This window comes from Lissotriton vulgaris, chromosome 3_1 (genome assembly GCF_964263255.1).
Source record: "Lissotriton vulgaris chromosome 3_1, aLisVul1.2, whole genome shotgun sequence".
NCBI classification, from domain to species: Eukaryota; Metazoa; Chordata; class Amphibia; order Caudata; family Salamandridae; genus Lissotriton; species Lissotriton vulgaris.
In genome coordinates this window covers 444,922,956-444,948,158 of record NC_141689.1, presented here as the reverse complement: position 1 = coordinate 444,948,158, position 25,203 = coordinate 444,922,956, and the positions used below count along the sequence as shown (strand labels likewise).

Below are 25,203 nucleotides of genomic sequence, written 5' to 3'. Positions count from 1 at the left end.
TGTCGCCTTTTGCCATATTCAAATACTGCCCTTTATGGAGAAATCTGTGGAAGTACTGTGTGTTTTTAATCTTTGGGGAAGAGGAGGAGAGCAGCACGCACTTTTGTCAGTGTGCCACCCATTGAAGGGGGCAGAAAGCTTTGGGATTTTAGTTCATTGGGCTTGAAGTTCATTATCTTTGATCTGAATTGTTGGGTTCAAGGTGGGAAGTAACATTGGGAATTCCATATGAGTATTTTATTTGTTGGTTGCTTATACCTGGTCATTTGACATTGGTATGACTGTGTTAATCCTATTTTTAATGCAAATGTCTTTCTCCACAGGCTGCTTGGTAAATATAATTGTTTGCTTGAAATATTGTATAAGAAGTTTGTGTCAAAAAACGGATTTTCAAGTTTACTTTTAATAGATTGTGCAGACATACATTAATTATTCCTTTTTTATCTTAAAGATGGCCTGGACCTGCTGGTTGTATTACTTTTCCAAGCATATTGAATTGTTAGATACGGTAAGTATCCATTTATCCAATATAAAGTGCCGTCACATGCTGTAAATCAGATTGTTCAGAACTGCCTTGAAACTAAATGAATGTTCACTGTATACTTTTTATTTACTTTCTCGTTTTCGACTGGTTATAGGATGATTGACACTCTTTTGGTATTTGGTATATCGAAAAAGCATACTCTTCCTTAAGAGTAGATTAAGCCATAGTTTCCTCTTCACTCAGTCCACGCCCATCAAGCATTTAGATCTAAAAAGAAAGCAAACAGAAGTGAAAGATCTTGGCAGCAATGTGACTGGGCGTGGAATGACTATTTGCAGAGTATGTGTTCACCTCCCATTCCTAACAGGAGTATCGGGAATGATATCTGGACTTTTTGAAGACCGTGGTATGAAGGTGTATATGCAAGCTGGGACTATTGCAACTTTGAATTGGAGGTGGCACCTCAAGATTTATCAGCTTGGAAAAACCTCCAATAAATCAGATAACATTGAGGCACTGCACATAAGCCGTGATCGCCCCCCCAAACTTTTTTCCTTCCTCCATTTTTATTGACCTAGTTTTTGCTGGCCTTGGGAATCTAAGCACTTTATTATTCACAAAAGACTCCACTCCCGGTGAGGGAGAGGGAGGGGGTCACAGGGAGAATGTTTGTTTAAAGACCCATCCAGTTTTAATCTCCAATTCTAATCCTAAACACATGAAAACTGGTGGTCTGGTGAGGGAATATAAAAGATAGTCACATAACAAGGGTAGAAGCAGGACCCAAAACAAATCACTTGCCTATATGGCAACTAGTGGTAGTAGAAAATTCTGACACAAGTGCAACTCCATGACAGAAGAAACCCTGAGGAGGGGAAAAAAAGGTAAGGATTTCCATCAACTGCCCTTCGTGGCCAGTGTCATCATTTGGAACTCCAAAGATACCCCTGTCACCTCAGCTCTTCTGCAGCAGGCCAGAAGCAGGTGGACTAGGCGTGTTGTGAGACCAATGATACAAGAAGGATACCTCTGGTGGTGCCTCAGGACACCACCAGAGGTATCGACGGAGAGCGCGGTGCCTCCCTTGACCTGAGTCCGAGCCAGGTGAGGTGAGGCTGGTTACTTCACACATGATAGGTATGAATAACCATCCCTCCTGCATAGAGGTACTGTGATTGGTCACATGTAATAACATGGTGATGATTCTTAAGTTTATTTCATTTTGCTTTTTTGTTCCCACTGTTTTCAAAATTGTACTTAATGCAGTAGCCATTACAACTAGGTCCTGAAGGAAGCCGGGGTCCTTGTGCCCACTACGGCTGAAACTAGTAGACCATTTTTTTCGTTAGAATAATTTCAAAGCCGACACTGTTTTTTAATAAGGTCATCAGTGGTCACCAATAAATTTGTTTTGGACCACTGCTGTATCTTTTTTTTTAACTCACTTACACTTTTGTCTTTGCACTGCATCTTCGACTCGTTTGGTCAGTATACCTTTGAGATACTCAGCCTGTAATTTTTTCTTCTTGTATCATTGGTCTCACAACACGCCTAGTCCACCAGTGGGTCAAAAGTCCTCCTGGGTGACCCTACTCACTTTGGCTGCACTTACTATGTGTTTTAGTGGAAATTATCTCACATTGCCCCTCTCTACCTAAAACTGAGATGGTAGACCCGTTCTTGCCTTGTGCAGAGCTTATGGGCCCACCCTAGATGTGAGGTGACCGAGATGAGAGAACCTTACACTGCGGTCTCTCAAAACCATTTCTGGGAGCAGCTCATCTACCACTTGGAGAGGTGCTTGACTGGTTACTAGGACACTAGAAGGACCAGCACAGGTGTGAGATGCATCTGCCAGTGACAGAGTAGGTGTGAGAAAGGTAGATTATTAGTTGAAATTGATGGGAGTCTTCAAGTAATAAAAACACTATCCCTCACAAGGTCTAGATGGGTCTCAAATACTTAAACCTAAACTCAAACCTTGGTAAATATAGCACAGAGCAGACAGGCTAAGCTTAGGAAAAATGTATAAAGCATTGATCCGTCCTAAAATAGTTCAAGTAGAAAATAACACAGTATAAATCCCACTACAATTTACAAAAATATAGAATATTTTAATGAGTAAATAGGTACCATAAACACAAAAATTGGATGTAGGGAACTAGCAAAATGCTTTTTTTCATTGGTTTAGGTGTCGCTAGTGCCAGAAACCACAAAGTGACCAGTGTTGGTTTCCGGTCATGCTAGACCGGGTCAAAGTCATAAGTTAATGCCAATTGGAAAGGAGCACGTATTGGACACAGGGAGTGGGTTTAGTTCAAAGGAAAGTTTACCTTCTGAATAAGTCTTTTTATGGGATAAAATCTTCGCCGACTGGGCTGTCGGAGGGTGAAAGTGCCAGCTTGCTGTGAAGAGGAGCTAGTGGGCATCGGTTTGACAGAGTGAAGGATCTTGGGGGGAGCCTCCACTTCCCTGCAAAGTTTGAGGCTCTTCAGCTGCTCAGAGTTTCTGGAGCATCAACATTAAGTCTGTAGATCATGAAATGGTCGGCAGTCGGGTGCTGTTCGGCACTGTTCCCTGTAAAGTCCTCTACTTTTGGACCCAAAAATTTTTTTTGAAGGCAGGGTCCTTTTCAGCGGGGCAAACAAGCAAGTTGAGTCAGATTGGCAGTTGAACGGCTGCGGCTCAGTGGCTATTTGGCTGTCGCCTCTGATCCTTTTGGTAAAAATCTATAAAAAGGTTTGAGTTCTAGCTTTTAGAATTTGGCAGGAGTAGCATACAATAAAATGTATCTAAGGGACCCAGCACCTTAGGGACAGCACTTGGGGAGTCGGGATTCTCTCTAGGGAAGACCACTATAGAGGTCTAGGGCAGGTCTGCTTGGAACTGGTCAGCTAAACCCTTCAAGGAGGTACACTTTATGGAGATTTGTGTCCTTGTAGGAGGTCAATCAACTGAACCTTGGAGTCCACTTCTCAGTCTTTGGGTACAAGTGAGAGAAGGCCCAGCCCATGGGGGTCTTTCTCCACAGGTTCAACATCAGGTGCAGTCCTTCTCTCACACTAGACCAGAGGTGTTCTAAAGAAGGTACTCAGAGGTGCCACGTTTATGCATGGCACTAGCTTGTGGGCTAAGGAATTCCTGTCCAATATTGAAAAGCTACTAACTTTGACAATATTTCATAGAGGTGTGGCCCTCAACAATCCCACAGTGCTTTGCCAAAATCTGAAAATTGCATAATCTTTCTTTCCCTTTTAAGAGCTCTGGGCACACCTCTGAAGTATGTCTAGGGAGTGAGGAACTCTCACTGAACCTGTTCTCGAACAGGTTCCAGTGCCCCTTCTCCCCCCCCGCCCCCCACCCAACTAGGTTTAGTGCCACTCTGACTACTTGGACAATGGCAGGTGCAAGTCTAGGTGTGAGTTTCATCTGCTTGTGACCGGGGATGCCCTTTGAAGCTTGTGAATTGGTGGGCACTCGCCACACCCCTGGCCATGCTGTTAGTAGCAGTTCACAGCTCCTCCCAGCCACTGCCTTTTTCTTCCCTTTCCTAGGAGTCCTTCACACACACATTTAGGTGACCGGGTGGCAATTGAGCATTAACCCTGAAAAGACTAGAAGAGGCTTTAGGCAGTAGAATGCCAACATTCTATTAGTGAAGTATACAAAGCGAGGGATGGTAGGCTTGGATTAATCTTAGCTACTGGTAATTACTCTGGCATGTGGTGAGATGTGGAGTGCTCTAAGACAGTGGACAAAAGACTTTGGTCTGGGGAGATGTCCCCCCCCAACCCCCACCCCACCCCTTTGACCCCCACCAACCCCAGCTGAGCGGGATGGCCCGGGGGTAGGTATGGGCGGAAAATCCGTTTCGCTCGCGGATTTTGCGGATTTTCGGGAAATTCGCAATCCGCGAGATTCGCGAATCTCCCGCAAAATCCGCGAGCAGCGGATTTTGCTCGCACTGCTCGCACTGTTCGCGTGAGTTCACGGCTTCCCAGTACAACTTCGCGCCCCGCGAATAAGTGCTAAATTGCAGAAATACGATCTTAGCAAAACTGAAACTACTTACCAGGTTCAAAAGTTCAGGCTCATCATTAGTAGCCATTTCCTGTAGTGCTTCCTGAGGGGCCCCTCCAGAGTTCAGTTGCCAGTTGCAACTATTATGTGACCCTGCTCTGAACCTCAGAATAGTTACACATATGCCACAAAGGTCCTGAATTACAGCTAAGGGAGACAAGCAGGAGCCAGGCTGGAAGTTAAAATCCATTAATCAGCCCCTAATTCATTATTGTCAGTTGGGGCAGGGCAGGTGTTGTAACTAATTTTGCAACAATGAAAGCACTTAGCAAGTGCAAAAGATCACTAATCAGGGCGCACTAAGGAAGCAGGTGCCAGCTAAAAAAATATTCTGTGACACATTAATCAGCCCCAAATTAATTCAGGTCACTTGAGGCAGGGAAGGTGTGCTTTGCTTTGCCGAAAATAATGTACACTGGACAACCAGAGGGTGTGGTGATGAAACAGAGGGTGGCATGGGTGGGCCAGAGGGTGGCATGAGTAGTCAGAGAGTGGCAGTGGTGACAGAGAGTGGCAGTGATGGAGAAGAGTGTCCCAAACAGGCTGGACACGTAGAAACAACAAGTTCGCGAAACTTGCGACCCGACAGGTAAGTTCGCAATTTGCGAAAGTGTACAAAACCCTCGCGAACTGGCAGAAACCCGCGCAAACACAAAAAAAAAATCCGCAAATTCGCGAGAATTCGCGGATTTTGCGGATTGCGAGTTCGCAAATCCGCAAAATTCGCGAACGCGAGATTCGCAAAATTCGCCCATGCTTACCCGGGGGCCCTGCCCAGACCCTTCCAGAGCCGGAAAGGATGTCTAGTATGCTCATTCGCAGCTATAGCTCCCACCTTGGCCTGCCATGAGGTTTGCCCATTATCAGAGCCACACCTCTGGATGGGCAGAGGGAGGTCTGGAACAGGTAGAAATATTCTGCCATGTTTTTAGGCAGAGGGGGTACGGTGGAATAGTTTACTACGAAGTATTTCAAAAGTGGATACCATCAACCTTGGGAGCTTTTGCCCATTGATTAGGGAGTGGCCTGGATTTTCACATGGCGACTGTCTTGCACAGGGTGTAAATCTGACCCCACAAGGGCCCTCTTCAGAACCCCTCGAGATGTGTGGGTGACAGGACTGCAACTGCTGTTGTGACCTGTGAGGAGAGTTCAAAGGGCAGCACATTCCCCCCACTCATACCCAGGACTGACAAGTGGACTCCAAGAGCAAGTTGGGTAACCTCCAGTTAAGCTTCATGGACACAAAAGCAACAAGCTGCCCACTTTCCTGAGAGAACACAGATGATCATTTACAACTGGCTCTGCCCTGGATAGTGTTGGTTGTTTCTACTGGTGCGTGGGGTCATTTCCCAAGTCTCAAGGTAGAAATCTTCAACAGACTCCACGGCAAGCAGTATCCGCTCAACAAACAATTTCCTGGATGTGAGCATTTAACTATTTCGGCTTTGAGCTTTTCCTACCTTAAACTGCTTAACAAAGACCTTGTCCAGCAGCAACCTGTCATCAACTCCATCTTTGGATCCAACCTACTGCCTTGCCCTGCTGAATACTCTACCTTCTAAAGTCCGAATTTATCTTTTTGACTGGGACCATCCTGGGCCTTCTAACTGAACTGCTATCTATTGCGGTCAGACCTGTACCTTACCCTGGTCAGTCATGCGCAACCAGCTGCCCATGGTTGGCCCTTTGTGCTTTTTGATGCCAGAGTCCAATTCAAACTTTAAAATTACTATCTCCAGTACCCCTAACTGGATATGTCCTTTTTGTCCTCAAAATAGTCTTTAATATTACACATTGGATTGGGATTTTTACTATGTTGTGTTGGATTGTTTTAACTGTTTTGGTACTCCTATATGCCTAAATAGTTCAGACATTATTCCTAAGGTAAGCCTGTCTGCTCTGTGCCATAGCTACCAGTGGTTGAATTCCAGTTAAATTACTGAAACTTTAATGGACCTTATAAAAAATAGTGACATCCATCCACCCAACAAATAATCCACTTTCTCACAATGGCTCATCCCAAAACCCAAGGCCAGCCTCAAATTCATAACCTATATTGCACATACAACCAAGACTATCTGCCACCAACTCTCACTCGTAGAGAAGCCTTCCCTACTGGAGTAAGAATTCAGACCGGCCCGAACAGAACCAACTCTTCTCTGTGGCATTCTAGAAAGCACCTGTCCTTGCTGACATTGACGTAAATAATTAATTTACTCTCTTAATTTCTATGCAGGTAAGTACTTAATCAATAATAACTCAATCGGAATGAAAAAAGACAGAGTCCGTGGTGTTAGAGTTTCTAAGGGTTTTATTCCTCATAAAGGAATCAGGATATCATGTTCTGACCACCACAGGGGTGTCAGAAGGGATAGATGAGCGCGCTCAATTTTATTGTCAATACATAGCTTATATACTTGATTTACACCATAGGAATCAATGTAAGAGGCGTAACAGCTGAGAGAAGACAAGATAACAATATACACGTGATACTAGTACATCAAGAGGCGTAAACTAGGCGTGAACCAGAGGTGTGTGCTAGAAACGTCACTGATAAGTGACGCAAGTGGGTGGCACCAAGGGGTGGTGCTAACAGAATGTTGCAATGTCAGCAGAAATCGGAAGCTTGGATGCGCGCGCAGCTGCATGACGTGTGATTGACGGGGTGCAGGGGACTTGACATTCACACTGACGGAAAGAGACAGAAGTCTGGCATGTCAGATCAACTTGTACTTCTATCATATCTGATATCTGGTGTTTAGGAACTATACTATCTGGGCGGAAAGGTCTCTAGGGCAGAAGCTGTTCTGTGCTAACTGTGGATGTGTGTATAAGCGCCTGAGTGTCTACATGTGAAGCGTGGGGCACGGGGCCTTCCATGGAAGCATGGCAACAGAGGCTATGAATTACTTGCATTAAGACAGGTCGGCCTTTTGGCTCTGCAGCTGGAGAGGATGTTTACAGGATCTAGTAGGCAGGAATTCAGGGCCTACTCTTGCTAGAGCAGTTATACATGAAAAGTGTACTACAAAGAGACGGTGGCATAGCATACTTAGGAACGGACTACATAATCCATTCATGGTGGATCTGAAAGAGGACAAGTTAACGGTGGACGCAAATGTATTTGCGTCTTCATAGCTGGCACAGGAGGGAAGTTACATGCACTTTAAGCTGGTACATGGAGTCGGTGGGGTACGCGCTAGGGAACACAACATGGCCAAAATTTAATTTTCCTCATTCCCTCCTTGTTCCCTACGGACCCTTCATGAAATATCGATCCTCATGAATCGATCAGTCTGTTCTTGTAACATCATTTGTTCTTCTTTCTTTCGGTTACGTTTTGAATGAAAACTGGAATGTTCAATACAAGAAGTGGCACACAGTCCACAAATCACTGGCCCACACTGTAGGCACAGGCAGCAACTGAATACTAGGACTAGGCCAATGCCTAGGAAGGATAGGATCTTCCATCCCCAAGCTGTTAACGTTGTCCAGAACCAACCGGACCAAGTCCAGGTGCCTGGATTCTGATGTATCTGTTTTGCAATATTATGAAGACTGGTAATAGCTTGATATACTGATGGTGCATTTTGTGGAATGAAAACACAGCAACTTGACCCGATGACCTTACAGGCTCCACCTCTATCTGCCAAGATGACGTCAATTACAAGACGATTCTGAAGGACAACAACCCGCATAGCGGACTGCTCTTCTGTTAAGTTACCTAAGGCGGAGGCAGTTTCATTTACTACTGCTTCAAGTGTTCTAGTTAATCTGCGTATTAATTTACTATTCTGGACAGGTCCTAAAAAGAAAAAGAATCCTTTATTAAAATCGGTGTACTGTTCCCATGCCGTTTCTGTGTAGTCGACAAGTGGGACATCTCTTCTGGGTCTATTCTTTACTAGATTGCTATTTCTATGATAATCAGGAGGAGCTAGAAAAACAGGTGGCAGGAGGAATGCAATGTAACAGGTACCATCCCAATCTGGGGGTAGACGTATGTATGCGGTATGACCACAAACAAAGTAAGAATGACTGACAGCTTTGAAAGATGACTTTCCATGATCACTGAATTCGACCACAGTAGTGCATTTACTATGACCTAAGTGTACTGAACCTTTCTTCTTGATACATAATTCACCAGTGACTGGCAGTACTGACATAATAGGTAGAACTGGTGTGGCTTCGGATTCGACAGTAAGAATCATAAGGCTAATTGTATAATTACCTAATCCATATACTTCATTTTCTAGATCAGTTCCTATTCTAGTGGGAAGTCCCTCCTTATCTGGGTAACAGACGTCTAGTAGGACCAAGTTCAGGTTTCCCCAAACCCAACCCCCATCGAAAACAGCAATGTCGGGATCTAAAGAATTAATTATTTTGAACCATGCTCCACAGGAGCCATTGTGAGAGAACGGATACGGAAAGAGAGGCAGAGCTCCCTTGTAATTCTGGTAGGGAGGGAGTCGGCCACATATCCAGCAATTTGTAGCATTGTTAGTTTGATGAGAATGATGTAACATACTAATGAATGTATTGTTGCGCAGCGCGAGTCTGTAGGAAAGCTCATGAGGAGGTAACTCACTAAAAGTGTGTTCAGCAGAGACATTGTAAGCAAATTGTTCACGCTTGAAAATAGGATAGTAGATAGGTAATAAGATACTAGTAATAATAATTAAAATACTGAGAATAAACATGATTATTAGTGTCACTATGCAGTGACTACGAAGTGATTTGCAATATGTACGTTTCTTTGCTTCTCTCTCTCTATCTCGATCTAAGGGATACATGTCAGAAACTATTTAACCGATTCACCTAGGGGAGGACTTAAACAATTAAACTGTCTGACTTGCTAGATCGTAATTTCATGCGGTATTGTTCTTGAGGAGTCTTTTCTCGTTGCGATTCGGTAAAGTCTTTGGTAACAGTCTTTGGTGGGGGTGGACGAGTCTGGGTCAGGTTTCAGTCCAGCAAATTTCTTGATATGACTCGTGTGTACCCACCCCTTTCTTCCCTCGATTTTCACCGCCGTCCTTGTTGTTAGAAGAACGGTCTTCGGAGACTTCCAGCGGGGCTCCAACGGACTTTTCCTGTCGAAGTTGCGGACGAGGACAGTATCACCGGGACGGACGTCATGCGGCTTAACATCAGTGTTGTCAGGGAAGGCTGCGGCAACCTGTGAACGACATGATTGGAGTGCAGACATCAAGGAGGCAAGGTAATCTGTCAACATATTAGAATCAACATCAGTAATCTTTTTAGGAATGGGCGTCCCCCACATATTCGGCGGTCTTCCAAAGACCACCTCGTACGGAGATAGCCCTGATCTCGAATGGGCGACCATTCTCATATAGAATAGTGCCACTGGCAGGGCGACTATCCAGTCGACCCCTTTTTCCTGACATATTTTGGCAAGGCGGATCTTTAGTGTCTGGTTATGCCTTTCAACAAGGCCTGCGGCTTCTGGGTGTCGGACACAATGGAACTTCCACTGGTATCCCAGTAATAAGGAAACTTCTTTCATTAAAGCAGACGAGAATGGCTGACCGTTATCTGAGTACACGACACGAGGCAGGCCGTATCGTGGGAAAAATTCACGAACCAGCTGCTTGGCAGTGGTCGGAGCAGTGTAATCTGAGACTGGGTATGCTTCGGTCCAGCGGGACAGAGCACAGACAACTACGAGAACATATTTAAATCCTCGACAACGGTCCATCTGGATATAATCCATCTGGAGGACTTCAAAAGGGTGATCGGGAGGATGAAATCCACCTTGCTCTACAGGGACGCTTTTACCTGGATTGAACTGACAACAGATCATGCAAGTACGCACTTTCTGTTTTGCGGCTGCTCGTAAGTGTTTATTGTTCCAGAGATTTTGTAAACTGTCTAACATTGCTTTCTCTCCTAGATGTGCAGGACTATGTGCTGTATTTATCATGACTTGAACCATAGAGTCAGGGAGAAACCATGTAGATTTTCCCTTCGTCATCCAACCTTGATCTGTCTGGATCCCTCCTAGTTCGATCCATTTCTTTATTTCTTCTGGAGTAGCATGTGTCTGAATGTCGATAACATCTAGTGTGGGATCCCTGACTGTCATACAGTTTATCGGATCTGTTGTTTTTGTCGTATCATTTATCTGAGTGTCGGTCAGTGCTGTATGTTTTGCTGTCTGATCTGCCAGGTCGTTACCCTGGGAAACAGAATCTGTGGCTTTAGTATGTGCTTTACACTTCATGACGGATATGGCTGAAGGCAGATGTATTGCTTCTAACAGTGCTTGAATGAGAGGACCATGTTGGATCTTTGTACCATGAGAGGTCAGAAAACCTCTTTCTTGCCAGAGCATGCCGAAGTCGTGTACGACTCCGAACGCATAACGGGAATCTGTGTATATGTTAACATTTCTGTTCTTGGCTAGAATACAGGCTCGGGTCAGAGCGATGAGCTCTGCTGCTTGAGCAGACAGTGTATCAATACGATGTGTTTCTTTAACTTCAGTTTCAGTGGTCACGGCATACGCGGCCACTAACTCTCCTGTACTTGTTCTCATGCATGAACCATCCACATAAAGTGTCAGGTCTGGATTTGTCAATGGAACATCTGTTAAATCTCGTCGGGGCTTTGTTACTGCATTAACGATCTCTATACAATCATGTGGAGCTGGATCTGTCATAACTGTAGGTAACAGTGTTGCTGGGTTCAGGATACTGCAGCGTCTGATTTCTATGTGTGGCTGGAATAATGTCAATTCGTAACCTGTGAGTCGTGCTATAGTCAAGTGCTGAGTCTGGGTTCTGTTTAACAGAACCTCTACAGAGTGTGGAACTTGTACTGTTAACTGATGGCCTAAAACAATTGAGTCGCTTTGTCTGATTGCTAACGCTGTTGCTGCTACTGACTTTAAACATGCAGGGAGTGCCTGTGCTACTGAATCCAATGTACTTGAAAAATAAGCGCAAGGCTTATGTGAACCTGCTTGATCTTGAGTGAGGACAGACAATGCTGTACCGTCACGTTCTGTAACAAAAAGTGTAAACGGTTTGTTGTAACATGGTGTCGCTAAAACTGGTGCTTGGCATAAAGCTTTCTTTAACTCCTCAAAGGCTTGTGTGTGTTCCTGAGTCCAAGGGAGGGCAATGGAAGTTGCTACCTCCTGCGTCGTTAACTGAATGAGTGGTTTAGCTAGAAATGCATATTGAGGAATCCATTGTCTGCAGTACGAGGTGAGGCCTATGAAGGCCCGCACTTCCTTTTGTGTCTGGGGTCGTGGCATATTTATAATTAACTGAATGCGATCGGGAGTGAGCTGTCTCCCCACTTTGGACAGCAAGTGACCCAAGTACACAACTTGCTGAACACAGAATTGTAGCTTCGAAGGAGACACCTTGTGTCCCTTGTCGGCCAGGAAATGCAAAACTGTCAGAGATGCTTGTTCACATTCGGGCTCACTTCGTGCGGTGATCAGTAGATCATCGACGTATTGCAGTAAAGCGGTGTTAACTGGCATTTGGATACAATCTAGTTGTCTTTTCAGTGCTTGACTATAGATGCTGGGGCTTTCTGTAAATCCTTGAGGTGCGCGGGAAAATTTGAAACTTCGTCCATTTAAACTGAATCCGAAGAGATATTGGCTCTCCGGGTCAATAGGTACACTGAAGAAAGCGTTCTTGAGATCGATTACAGTAAAGAACGTTGCTTCTGAATCAATAGCAGTCAATAGGGAAGAGATATCGGGGACCACAGGATACTGTGGTACAATACATTTATTCAGCTCTCGAAGATCAATCACCAGCCGATATACTGGCGGTGCATTGCGGTCTGTACGTTTAAGAATTGGAATGATGGGTGAATTACAGATATTGGAGTCGGTCTCTACAACCACTCCCTGGGCAATAAGCTCTTCAATTATTTTCAGTAAAGCCACTACAGCATCGGGTGGTAACTTGTATTGTCTGATTCTGGGTAAAACAACTCCTGTCTTGAGTGTGACACGATATGGAGTGATATGCATACAACCTACATCTGCTGGGCCTTTTTGCCCATAAGTGATCTGGTACATTTTTCAATCTGACATCGAAATCACGTAAAACATAATGACCCTTGAAATCCCATAGGAAGAGTCTGACTCCCTCCGGGGAACAGCATATTATAGCTCCTAGAGCCTTCAGTGTTTTAATTCCTAACAGATTTTCTGGACATGATTTCGTAAGTAACAAATCTGTAACTCGAGATAATGGACCTACAGCTAATGGTACTGGTTCTGATACTTCATTTACAATAGGCTGTCCTGAAAAACCAAGGGAAACATTCTGTGAGCCTGAGAGGGGTGCCCCTGGGACTTCATTGTGACTTATGGTAGTGCGACTTGCCCCTGTGTCAATTAGAAACTTTCTGTCTTTTCCTAATACGTGACTGTGTACATAAGGACCTTCTTGATCTACAGGAATTTCAATAAGAGGCAAATCACTTTCCCTCCCTAGGCTGTTTCATGTATAACGGGGATAATCTGGATATGCCGACTGGGCATACTGATACATCTGTTGTGATACTTGCCGAGTTGCGGCAATGGGCTGTGTCTGGGCATGTTGTGGCTGCGGTACTGCTACTGTCTGTGCTGGGTGGGACTGATCATGCATGTGCTGTGTATTCTGCATTGGCTGTTCATTCTGTGAGGTCTGTTGATGACCCTGTTCATGTCTAGGCGGACGCGGTCTTTCTTTAGTTTTACCTGTCTCGATGTTGTGTTTCAGGACTGGACATTCATGTACGTAGTGACCTGGCTGCTTGCAATAATTACATGTCCCTTTAACGGGAGCGGCAGAATGATTGGTCTGGGCCCCACCTTTTCTATGACCGTCGGCTGGAATCGTCTGAGCTACTAACATTTTCATTTTCGTGTCTTTCATACGTTTCTGTTCCTGATCTTGTTCTTCCCTAATTCTATTCTGGTGATATTGTAACATTTGTAACATCTGGGATGGCGTGTTTGCTTGCCAAGTACTTTCAACTTTGTATACTCTATTTTTGACCAATGGTAGGGCATTCTCTACTAATTTTGTTACAAAAAGGTGTGGATATGACTCACTGCTAACTTTTAGGCCACTATTTATGATGAAACATTTCTCGAATCTTGAATAAAAGTCACTAGTATCTTCATCTTGTTTCTGTTTACAGGACGAGATTGCGTCCCAATCTTCCTTTCTAGTTGTCAATAATCTTGGCAAGACCTGTACTATTAAACCTGGTAATGCTTTAGTCTTGTCCCCAAGGCCTACCCCTGGGACTCGTTTGCTTTCTTCGTCTTCTATTTCTGCCCATGCTATCTTAGACTCTCCCACCTCCCAATCCTTTTCCTTTAATTTCTCGTAAATGCCCGTGGGCAACAGTACTTTTAACATTTTCATAATATCATCATACGTGTAATCTCCCATCAGCAACATGTCTTTAAGCTCTCTATGAAAACCTGCAGGATCTTTATCATGGCACGGAACTAATTTCTTCATTTCTAACAGTTCTAACTTAGTCAGTGGTGTGTGAACATACACACGTTTCAGGACGTTATCCGTACCCATAACTGGGTGTACTTCTCGTAAGGGATTCTGACTTTCAATGCCGCCACCGCATTGCATGTGGTACGTTTTCCTTTCTGGGGGCGGGGCGGGGACATATTCGGGACTTATGAAGGTGTTATATTTATGTCGTTGTTCTAGAATTATTTGTATTAATTTGGTACTAAAACCTCTCCATCTATCCATGAGTAGTGCTTCTAATGTCTCGTGTAAGGGGCCTGGATCAGAATGATGGTTTCTGAACTTGATGAGGAGGTGCTGAATCATGTATACACCTGCTATTTTCTGCTCTTCCGGGGAAAGGTTCAAGAATGTCTGTACTAATGTGTCATCATTATACATGTCTGGGTTTTCGGCCCATAACACGGCCGACCGGGCTAGTTCCTGTTCATCCATAGAATTGAGTACATGGTACCCCACTCGGTCTCGAAGCCTTTTATCAGTTTCCTGGAACTGATGTTCAGAAGAATTCGGATTAGTTAAAGCAGAGAAAAGAACTCTCTTGCTCTCCGGACGGATGCCTTTCCTAGGGTAACTTCCCTTACCTACGTACGCTATAGTATCTGTAGACCTTCCTGGTGCTTCATGTTCATCTTCCTCCTCGGAGGAAGCTTTATCATTCCCTTCCTGGTGTGCAGTCAATACTGCCTTTCTAATTTTCTGGGACATACTGGCTATGCAATTCCCTCTATCATGCTTTCCTTCGGCTATATTTTGACCCCACTTGTTTAATGCGTCTAGTTCACTTTGGTCTGTCTCGGGCCTGTCTCGTTCTCTTATTACACAATTTATGAAAAATCGTAATATCTGTGCTTGAATGTCAACTTTCTGTTTATGCATGGCATCTTTGACACTGTCGGGGTCTTTCCCTGTCTGTATAAACTCATATAGTCTGTCGAGGCGTTCCTGCATTCCTACATAGCATAGCAAGCTATCGGTGGCAGATCTTAATCGTAGTGATGCTAATATCATTAAATCGTCCTTTCCGGGTACTGGATCATATCTGCAAACTGACATCTTCTCTTTAAATGCGTCAAGCCGGGATAAGTGGGGGGACTGGAAAGGATTCTGCGTGTCCCTTAAATGCAATCTGTGTGTCGGTGGCGGAGTCTGTAGACCCGCTGTCGCACCTCCTGAGGCGGATGCTTGAGCATTATCTCTCCGCGGAGTCTGGATCTGAGTCTGAATTTGTCGTTTAGTAAGATCAGGTAGGACTGGTTTCGGTAGGTCTGTTTTGAGTACGGGGAGTGGCGGAGCTGGCGGAACAGAGGATGTCTGTCGCGGTACCGGCGGAACATTATCTGGGGGCGCAGTGCCACCCCCATCCCTGTCAGTAGGCAGGGCACGAACAGGCAGATTGGTGTAAGCTGGTGCTACATCCTCTAGATATGAATTTAGGAATATGTCTTTAGTAGTTTTATGCATTACTTTAGTTGGAACTAATGGTGTCGGTAAGTTTTTCGGTGTTTCTGATTGGGCTTCAGACGTGCCATCTGCTGCAAGATACATACCGTTTACAAGATTATTTCGGGCACGGTCTATTTGTTCTGTTTTTACTCGGATCCCTTCAGTAACTAATTCGTTTTCTTGCTCTTTATCTGATTCCTTAAGTCTGTCTTCTCTACGGAGTGCTTTGTCAGCACGCTTACGTGATTCCTTACGCCAAAATTCTATGGCGTCCTTCTGAGATTGTCTAGCTTTCTTTTTCCATAATGCTTCTTCTACCCTCATGATGCACTCGGCATCCCACGTTCCGGTAACAGGCCATCTGTGTCTTTCGTCTAGGTGTTTGGTGTAATCGGCCCATAAATCTAGATATAATATGGCATCTATGCCATGCTTCTGGTACATAAAATTGCCTGGAGTGTCCCTAGGGGGGATAGGAATTTCTTCCTCCAGTAACCCTTTCCTAGTTCCTATCTGTTTTAACTTGTTGAAAAACGGCATCTTGCTTACTTATTACTGAATGCTAGCTCTTTATTCCTTAATACTCTTGACAGCTAGATTATACGAGAAACACAATAATACACGTTTAAACAGTCACATTCATACCACAACATTAATCACATAAAAACATTGAAGACATAGATGACTACCCCCTTATACTAGATGTACTGCTCAACAGTACGGATACACTGCTGTAACAGTGCAGAAATTCGGAATACTTGATATACTGCTAAACAGTACAGATACACTGCCTAAAAACAGTGCAGACCGGACTTGCGTACCCAAACCCGTCTAGATACGACCCAGCAACGGTACTCACCGGGAAGCACGGAAACAGAAGGCCTCGGAAAACTCGACTGGACTCGACTCGGAACTTCGGAAAACTTCGGAAAACTTCGGAAAACTTCGGAAAATTTCGGAAAACTTCGGAAAACTTCGGAAAACTGGTGGGCCTCTTCACACCTCGGACCTTGCTTCTTTCGGCTAGGCTCTGGTCGGGATCCTCCGCACTCCTCACCGCCTCGTCTGGGCACTGATCGCAGTCTTCGTCACCTCCGTGGGTCAGAGGGAGATGCAGGAAATCCTGCCAGTACACGTGTGTTCCGTCTAACTGATGGCAGGGGACAGAGTTTGCAACGCACCAACCGGCGCGTGAGGTGGGGGAGGGGTCCCTATTCGGGCGCCAAAATGACGTAAATAATTAATTTACTCTCTTAATTTCTATGCAGGTAAGTACTTAATCAATAATAACTCAATCGGAATGAAAAAAGACAGAGTCCGTGGTGTTAGAGTTTCTAAGGGTTTTATTCCTCATAAAGGAATCAGGATATCATGTTCTGACCACCACAGGGGTGTCAGAAGGGATAGATGAGCGCGCTCATCTATCCCTTCTGACACCCCTGTGGTGGTCAGAACATGATATCCTGATTCCTTTATGAGGAATAAAACCCTTAGAAACTCTAACACCACGGACTCTGTCTTTTTTCATTCCGATTGAGTTATTATTGATTAAGTACTTACCTGCATAGAAATTAAGAGAGTAAATTAATTATTTACGTCAACATAGCCATCCTGCTGTAGCTCGCCTCATCAAAAACTTTAATAAACTTGACAGGATAACACCTCCACTCCCATCTAGAATGGGTCCAACTACCTACGTACCGTTTTTTCAAAACTTCTGCATAAATCCATCTATGGCAGTACGCCACAGCAGCTTGCCTCAAATACAAACTTCTGAAAGTATGAAAAACCTGCTGCAAAATTCTATCAAGCGATGCAAGTAAGGGAAAACTAAATGCCAAGATATTTCTTACAACCCCTTCAAAGTATGAAACTTCATCCCAGTAAAAATTCAGCAGAATCCATCCATCCTCCGCTTCTGGAAACTCATTGAGTCCTTGCCCATCAACCAACACAAACGCACAAATGCTTACCCAGGATATTCATACACCTCCGGGGAAGCTGCCATTCTTTGTTTGGGACCCGCCCCCATTTCCTTCCAATTAATCCCTTCCATTTCTCATTTATCTCTAAACCCGCTGTCATGTACAGTGCTTCATTTATCTATACTTGGGTTTGCACTAAATAAATTCAACATAAAAATGTGGACTGTGCATATTAATTTCACCAATAGGGGATTTCTTATGTTTGCGATTAAAGTCCTAGTTTAATTAACTTTGTAGGAAACCTATGGAATGTGCAACCTGCTGACCCATTTGTGAGGACTGCGACCTGCAGGTTAAAACAATAATGCATTGAGGAGCAAGCACTGGTCACCCTCCTCTTCTGTTTTTAATGGCCAGATAGCATACGCAGGAGACCGGGAGGTTAGGGTGGAGGGGAGGGGGGACTGGGTTGGATGTCAAGTGTCCCCCGCCCCACATTAGGCCCCATCCCAGAAATAGCTTTTGGCCGCCTGTGCTTGAACCAGTGTGTGATCGAGATGAGCTTGTGTTGATGTGCTTGTGTTGCTGTTGACCGTGCTGCTTCTGTGTGAGTCGAGCTAGCACTGCTCCTACAGCAGCTGTACTTGTTCTGCTGTTCTTCGACTGATGGCAGGCTCTTATTGCTGCTGCCACTACTCTGCCTGTTCTTTGGTGTCTGAGGCAAGCTACATCTGACACTGCTGTGCTTGCTCACTCTCTGTGAGGGAACACTGCGGTACTGCTACTGCCCATGCAGTAATATGTAATGTTTGGAGGGCCAGGGAAGGAACATGTACAGTTGAATATCTGGTCTACTCTACTACCGCTTTACCTTCTACAGGTACGCCTTAACCCCACACAAGTAGCCATTACATTACTTAAATTACAACTAGCCCTACCATTAAATGGTAGGGCTAGATATGCAGTTTGAAGATCACTGCCTTGAAGGTAACAGTGCTTCTGTCCAGTATCTAACTTCTGCCTATAAATCCTATTGTCCCTTCATTTATAAAACCCATTGTCCCTTCCATATATAAATCTCACATCTGTAAGCAGTCCTCTTTAATTTACAACCCCTTCTATCTGAATTTAGAATATACATTCTTACTAAAAGGTGACTCACTTTCAAAATGGTCTACTTTTCTAAGCCCTCTGCTCTTCAATTGCACCTCCTAATGTCCACCTCTCAACAACTGGTTGCTGATTGGTCAGTGGTACCTGATAGAGCTTTTTTTATTTTTAATTCTTGGCTGCAGACCGCTTTAGCTGTTAGACGTATTGTTTCCAATACATATTATATACTTACGGCAGCTTTGGGTCAGCCCCTGGCTGGATCACTTTGTTGTCTGTCTCCTGTGTCTGCTCTCTTTTATGGCATTTCTCCTTATTCTTATGTTGGTCAGTTTCAGGAACATTTTGGTCTCGAACTTCTGATTGAATGACCTGTATCCTTCTACTGTTGCCTTCAGCTGACTCTTATTTCTCTATCTGCACTCTGTGGAACTGCAGGTGTGTTCTATTACTCTGTTCTTGCTAATCATTACGCTGCCTACTTTAATTCTATTTATTATTTTTTAGACGGGACCAGCATCTGCAAAGTGCTACTGGGCACTGGGCATTTTTTTTATTCACCAGCTCCCTGTCCTACTGCCTTATTTTATTTGTAGGAGGGCCCATCAAAGTGCTAATGGGTAACGCTTGGATCATTCCCCTGTCCTCCCACTGTGACATGCGTTTTTTAGGTCGAGCCTAGCGGCAACGCACATCTACTTGTCGCTCTGCGAGACTGCTGTAGTAGAGTATGGGAGAGAAGCTGCGCCCACTCTCCTGCCCATATTTTTAATTGGCTTGTTATGGTCTTTCGTAAATGCTGCCTTGTGATTCGTTAATAAGCTTTTTAGTCACTTCTGAGTACGGCCTTGTCTACTTTGCCCCCTCCCATGGCTACTGTCCCCTTTACTTCGGTTGGTTCACAAGACCTGTTATTTAGTTTGTAAGCATTATTTACTTTATGGAATTTCTCTTACTGCATGCCGAACATCGCTGCTTCAGCTGAAAGCGGTTGTGCTTTTTTTAAGCAGCACAGCCGCCCCGTAACAGGGGTGCCTTCTTTCAATTACTTTAACCCGGCATTATATAGTCTGTTTCAATCCCCTCGCCCCCCAAATAAAGCTGCTTTAGAAATGATTAGCAAATTAAGTCATGTGAATTCCTGGTAGCACATTATCCTGATCAAATGGTCTGAAGCTGACAACAGCACATCTGTGTTACATGTCCTCTTTACTAAAGTCACCTGATGGGTTGTTTTCAAAAGCCTGTTTTACTGCTCAAAATCTTCCCCTCCCTCCCCATGACAGTTCATAGAACACTGGTCCAGGCCATGGTGATAAGTAGACTGGATTATGGAAATGCTCTCCTAGCTGAAGCTAGTGAATCCGTGCTCTCCAAACTCCAGGTGGTCCAGAACATGGTGGCCAGGCTTATTCTGAACCAACCTGCTGGAACTCCCACCGCTCCCCTGCTGAAGGAACTGCACTGGCTCCCAGTGAAGAAACGTTCCCATTTTAAGATCTGTTGCCTCACCTATAATGCCTTAAAAGGTAAAGGTCCGTTGTATCTTTAAAAAAAGTTAAGGGCCTATGTCAGAGTCTCACTCTAAGATCCAGTGACCAAGCCTTACTGTGTGTCCCTCATATCTACCAAACACGCATGGGGGGGGCAAAGCCTTCTCCTATCTCGCTCCAGGGTACTGGAACAAACTTGTACTGACCCTGCGATCCACCCCCACATACTGTAAATTTAGGAAATCACTAAAAGCATATCTATTCTGAATCCATATGGTACGACCTCTGTTAGGATCGATACAGCGCCGAGATGCCCCGGGTGAGTTGAGCGCTATAGCAAATGGTGTTAACATAACATACCACCACCACCAATACAAATATTACCACCAATACTGCCACCAATACCACCACCTCAACGCCTCTCGTCTACTAGTAATAGCAGGGGCACTGTACAAGCCCGGAGCTGCAGCCGAGACATCTCTCCCTGAATGCCTGCCATAAAGCACAGCCCACCCTGCACCAAAAGGTGAAGTCTGGGCCCTACTACAGCTGGAGTGTTTTTTATTAGGCCCAATATATTAATGATATTACGTAATGCCCCACGAACACTCAAATAATGTAAAGGGCAGGAAATAGCCCCCCCCTGCTCTTTCTCCTGAGGTGCGACGGTGTAATCACCGAGCGAAAGGTGCTTGAGTGCTTGGTTAGGGTTTATAGCTCTGATCATATGTAACTCACTTCACACTTTGTGTCTGTGTAATTTACAACACTTACACATCTTCACTGCACTATTTATTAGTACTTTGAAGATGTCGCAGGTCGGTCTCCTCTGATATTTACAAACTAACAAGCGGTCGAGAAGGCCGTTTATTGCAATGCAATCGGTCTCGCACTTGCAAGAGTTTAAGCTATAAGTATTGTAATTGACAACGCCTTTTATGTTTTAAAACTCAAAATATAAATAAAAGGCATTGCCATTTACAGTGCCAATAGCTCACACTTCCATGAATGCGAGACCTATTGCATTGCAGACTCTAGTTTTCTCCTTTGCTTTATTTTTAATGTACTGCTCTGACATGGCCGTCCGCCATGTGAGAACGGGCACTAAATAAAAAATGGGCACTACATCACGAAGCACGTGGGTCTGCATTGTGAACCACATATGCATTATGACACATGTATGTGTCATGATGCGTGCATATGTATTGGTATCCATCTTGCAATGGATTTGCTTTAATAGAAACTCATTGTAAGATTGCCAGAAATGCACTCATCATGCTGCACATGCTGGAATTCACATGCCAGTCAAAAATGTATTTGGGCCAAGCCAATACCTGGACCATTTCAAGCGGAGACCCTATGTGTTTGCTGTGAAATTTTCAATCCGTGATTGCATCTAGAGAACCTTCTATGGCACAAGCCAGTTTGTGGTATTTTTTTCCCCTTGCCCCTTGATCATAAGTTGTTCTGGCTGTTTTCTTTTTTCTTTTTTTTTTCTTCAATTTCTAACATGTAATATGCACACCTTTATGAAAAAAATTGCTTAGCACTTTTCTTGATATTCCCTCTGTAGCCTTTCTTTTTACATCTACACAGGGAAGTTCCTATTCCTTGAAATCATGTAAGAGGCCTGTACTATATGAAATTCATGCTACCTTGCTGTGCACATACGCCTAAAAGCTAGAGCCACTCATTTGCCCTGGACAAGTGTTTTCAAATGTATATACAGTGAATATATTTGTTTGGAGCGTGTCTAACGTGTCCCACATTTTTTAATTTGCTGGTATAACAATTGGTGTTTAACTTGAAGGGACGCGTGATAAATCTATTTTCTTCCCTTTGTGTAAAATGTCTTTCTAAGCAGTGTGGGTATCGTTGACGTTATATGCCTCTGACAAATCATCTGTGCAACACTAATGCATTTGTTCTTGAACGTTTCAGATCTTCTTTGTTCTTCGTAAGAAAAATAGCCAGATCACATTTTTACATGTCTACCATCATTCTGTCATGCTTTGGACTTGGTGGTTTGGAGTCAAATTTGCAGCAGGTACGTTTGTTTTGGTAATACTGTGTTAACTAACCACCCTTCACCAACTTGTGCTGCAAGACTGGCTGTGGGGCAGTCCGTCTAATTTGGGCTCTTCATAAGCCGCTAATTATGCAAAAAACCAAATGCTGTATTACTGCTTCCTGCACGGTTGAATCCAGGCCCACTGTTTTGGGAAACAGTAGCCTCCAGCCCCTGATAAACGAAACCAGCACATTGTCTGGTAGAACTTCATCTGCTGGAGACACGAATTACCAGGTACTTAAGTCAATGTTACTCATGGAATGAGTGAATCTCCCCCCACACGTGCTTTTATGTTATTTATTACCTTCACAGCTTCTGCACTCCAATAAGCCAGCGTTGGATATAAAGTGTGTACCTTCAATTTATAGCCGTCTTCTAAGTAATTCTACATGCTGAAATAATTTTCAGTTCAACTCCTAATGATTTTGCTCCGTTTTTAGCTCATTCAGGAAGCCGAGCAGCTATGGTTTTTAAGTTTTGTTTGGTTGTAACACATTAGTATAAATCAAAAAATAAATAACTCATCGAAATTCACTGGAGTGGCCTGGACACAGGCCCTGCACCCTACCCTCCACGGTTGGCCAATCCCTACTGCGTATCACCTTAAGCCATGAGCAGCAGGGTTGACCAAAATGCATGGCATTTGGCAAACACTCTGCAGTGGCTAAGACTCACTGCACACAGCTTTTGAACATATGCACCCTGACTGGTCGCAGGGCATGGCCTCGAGACCCTGTGCCCAACTTTATGCAGACAGCCGCACCTGTGATGAATTGGTTACAGGGCAGGACCACTCCCCATTAACTGCCTGCCATAAATCCTTATTTTGAAAAATCTTATTGCTTGGGAGCTATTCGTCCCTTCCCCAACTCCCCAAATGGGCCTGTAAGCCGGTGTAGATGTGCCATGCACTTTTTTATGTTTTGTCTGCACAGCACTTGCACTGTGTTGTGAAATCTATTATATTCAATATAAATCTTAACAGGGGCTTACATGCTGTCCTTGCTTTTCATTGGTTTGCGTGCTTGCTACTTAGTTTCCCTCTGTTTCCATTGGCTGTATCCTGTTGTCCCTTGTGTGCTTCTTATCAGTCTCCCGAGGCCAAAGTACTGATTCATCCACCTACGGAACTTTTAAAAATGTTTTGTTTGCCTGCACAGTGCTTGTTCAACAAAGATGCTACTTTGGCCATGATCCGCATACTGCAGTTTTGTGGATTTTTTTTTTCGGTCTGCAGTGTTGTAGAATTCTGGCGACTCTGAGCAGAGCATCTGCTTTTTCTGCATGCGTGCCTTTCGCACAGTTCTGCATGCCAACACCAAATGTTCACACTAGCTGCACAAAGTGCCTCAACCACAGCTTCACACATCACTTGCGCTGTCCTTGTTAAACAAATCTTCCAAAATGTCCACCGTGTTTGCGGCTTGCCAGGGAGCACGGCCCTCGTCCTTTTTCTGCATCTTCAGTGCAAGCTGGTTTTACAGTGCTTTGGCACTTGTCAGTCTTCCATTTCAGCAATGAAAGTGCCAGAGTAGCAAGCTTATTGAATGCATGACTCTGGCCGCGTGAGCAGCAAGACTAACATCACTCACCCCTCATCTTCTCATCAGCAGAAGCCAGGCTATAGTAAGCACCTTTCTATAGGGAGAGGCAATGCCCCTGAACGGTGCCAGCTTCGGACTGTCACCTTGAGAGAAGTGGCAGGTTACGATCTGTGTCCTGTCGGTGCAGAGGAGCAGGGCAGAGTCTGTACAAGCGCTGGGATCGCTAGCCTGTCAGGGCGGATACCTAAGCTCTCCGGGTGCCTTCACACTCGGGAGAAATGATGTGCTTTAGTCTCCCCTCTAGAGTGCACTGCCTGGCAATTAGAGGGTGTACATAATCCTAATGTTGTTGGAGAAGACAGCATCAGAGGGCATCTGCGTATTGGTAGTTTTAACCCATCTGTTCCTATTAACATGCTCACAGCAGACTTCAGCTCTGAGGTGCGCTCTTAAATGCTGTTTTGCTACAGAAGTCACATTCAAGGCGGTATTTCTAATACTTGACAACTGTGGGACTTTGTTACACATTTGACTTTGGGCTAATTATTCTTGTACAGCCCGGGCAGGGCACTGCCTCGTGTGCTGGACTTTTTAGGTTGAGCCTAGAGTCAGTGCTCAATTGCTCCTCTGGGGAAGATCTGTGGTAGTTCAGTACAGGAGAGAAGCCCCGCACATATTTTTCATTGGCTTGTGTGTTCATCCTTCATAAATGCTGGCTTCTGATTTGTAAAGAGGCTTATTAGTCCCTCCTTAGTACCGCTGTGTTGTCATTTGTAACCTCCCATGGCTACTGGCCCCCTTTATTCTGGTCCTCACATGGTACATGTTAATTTTAGTGTTGTAAGCACTTTTCTTAATTGTGTTTGTCATACTGCGAGCAGGTGGGCGTGCTTTGTTTATATTCGGCCCGCTGTGCGTGCTTTCACTTTTGAAGCAGCTGGGACAATCTCGAACGCTTGTTTTAATAGTTGCCTTCCGCCGTCGCAGTTTTTCATTTTGACGTCCCACTGCTTTTCATTTGTTTTCATTAGCTTGATATTTTATTGGCTCCACATGGGTAAGGGTGGGTGCAATGGGTCACGGCAGAAATAGTTTCACTGTGCGAGCGTGACTTCAAAGGCAACCCGTACAACCCCCTGTCCTGACTGCCGGCATCCCTGTGCACACCACAGACCACCTCCCTCTCAACCTCACAGCCATACCAACAAGCCCCCTCCTCATCTCACACACTCCCTAGTTTTTTAGGTCTTGCCTAGCGAACGCAGTGCATGCTCATGCGCTGCTTCGCCTTGGCGAGAGTATTGTCGCTTTGGTTTGCAAAGGAATTTGCGTGGCCGGACAGGCTATGGGCACGCGCTTGGTACCTCCTCTCTGCAGTCTCCTCTGAAGGGGGACAGAAGATGTGCACTCAGTACGCATGCACATCTTCTGTCCCATGTAGGGCTGGCATTATACAGCGCGCGCTTTCACACGCTTTCACTTTCCCTTTCCCTCCCTCCTGTCGG

General features: G+C 44.6%; 1 protein-coding gene across 1 annotated transcript in view; it reads left to right on the top strand.

Moving 5' to 3' along the window:
- The window catches only part of ELOVL7 (ELOVL fatty acid elongase 7), a 138,866-nt gene that overhangs the window by 76,741 nt on the left and 36,922 nt on the right, over window positions 1-25,203 (top strand). Inside the window, exons 5-6 of the mRNA XM_086960673.1 lie at window positions 452-508; window positions 22,025-22,130. Of these exons, the coding sequence (XP_086816799.1) occupies window positions 452-508; window positions 22,025-22,130 (163 nt within the window). The remainder of the gene's footprint in view (window positions 1-451; window positions 509-22,024; window positions 22,131-25,203) is intronic.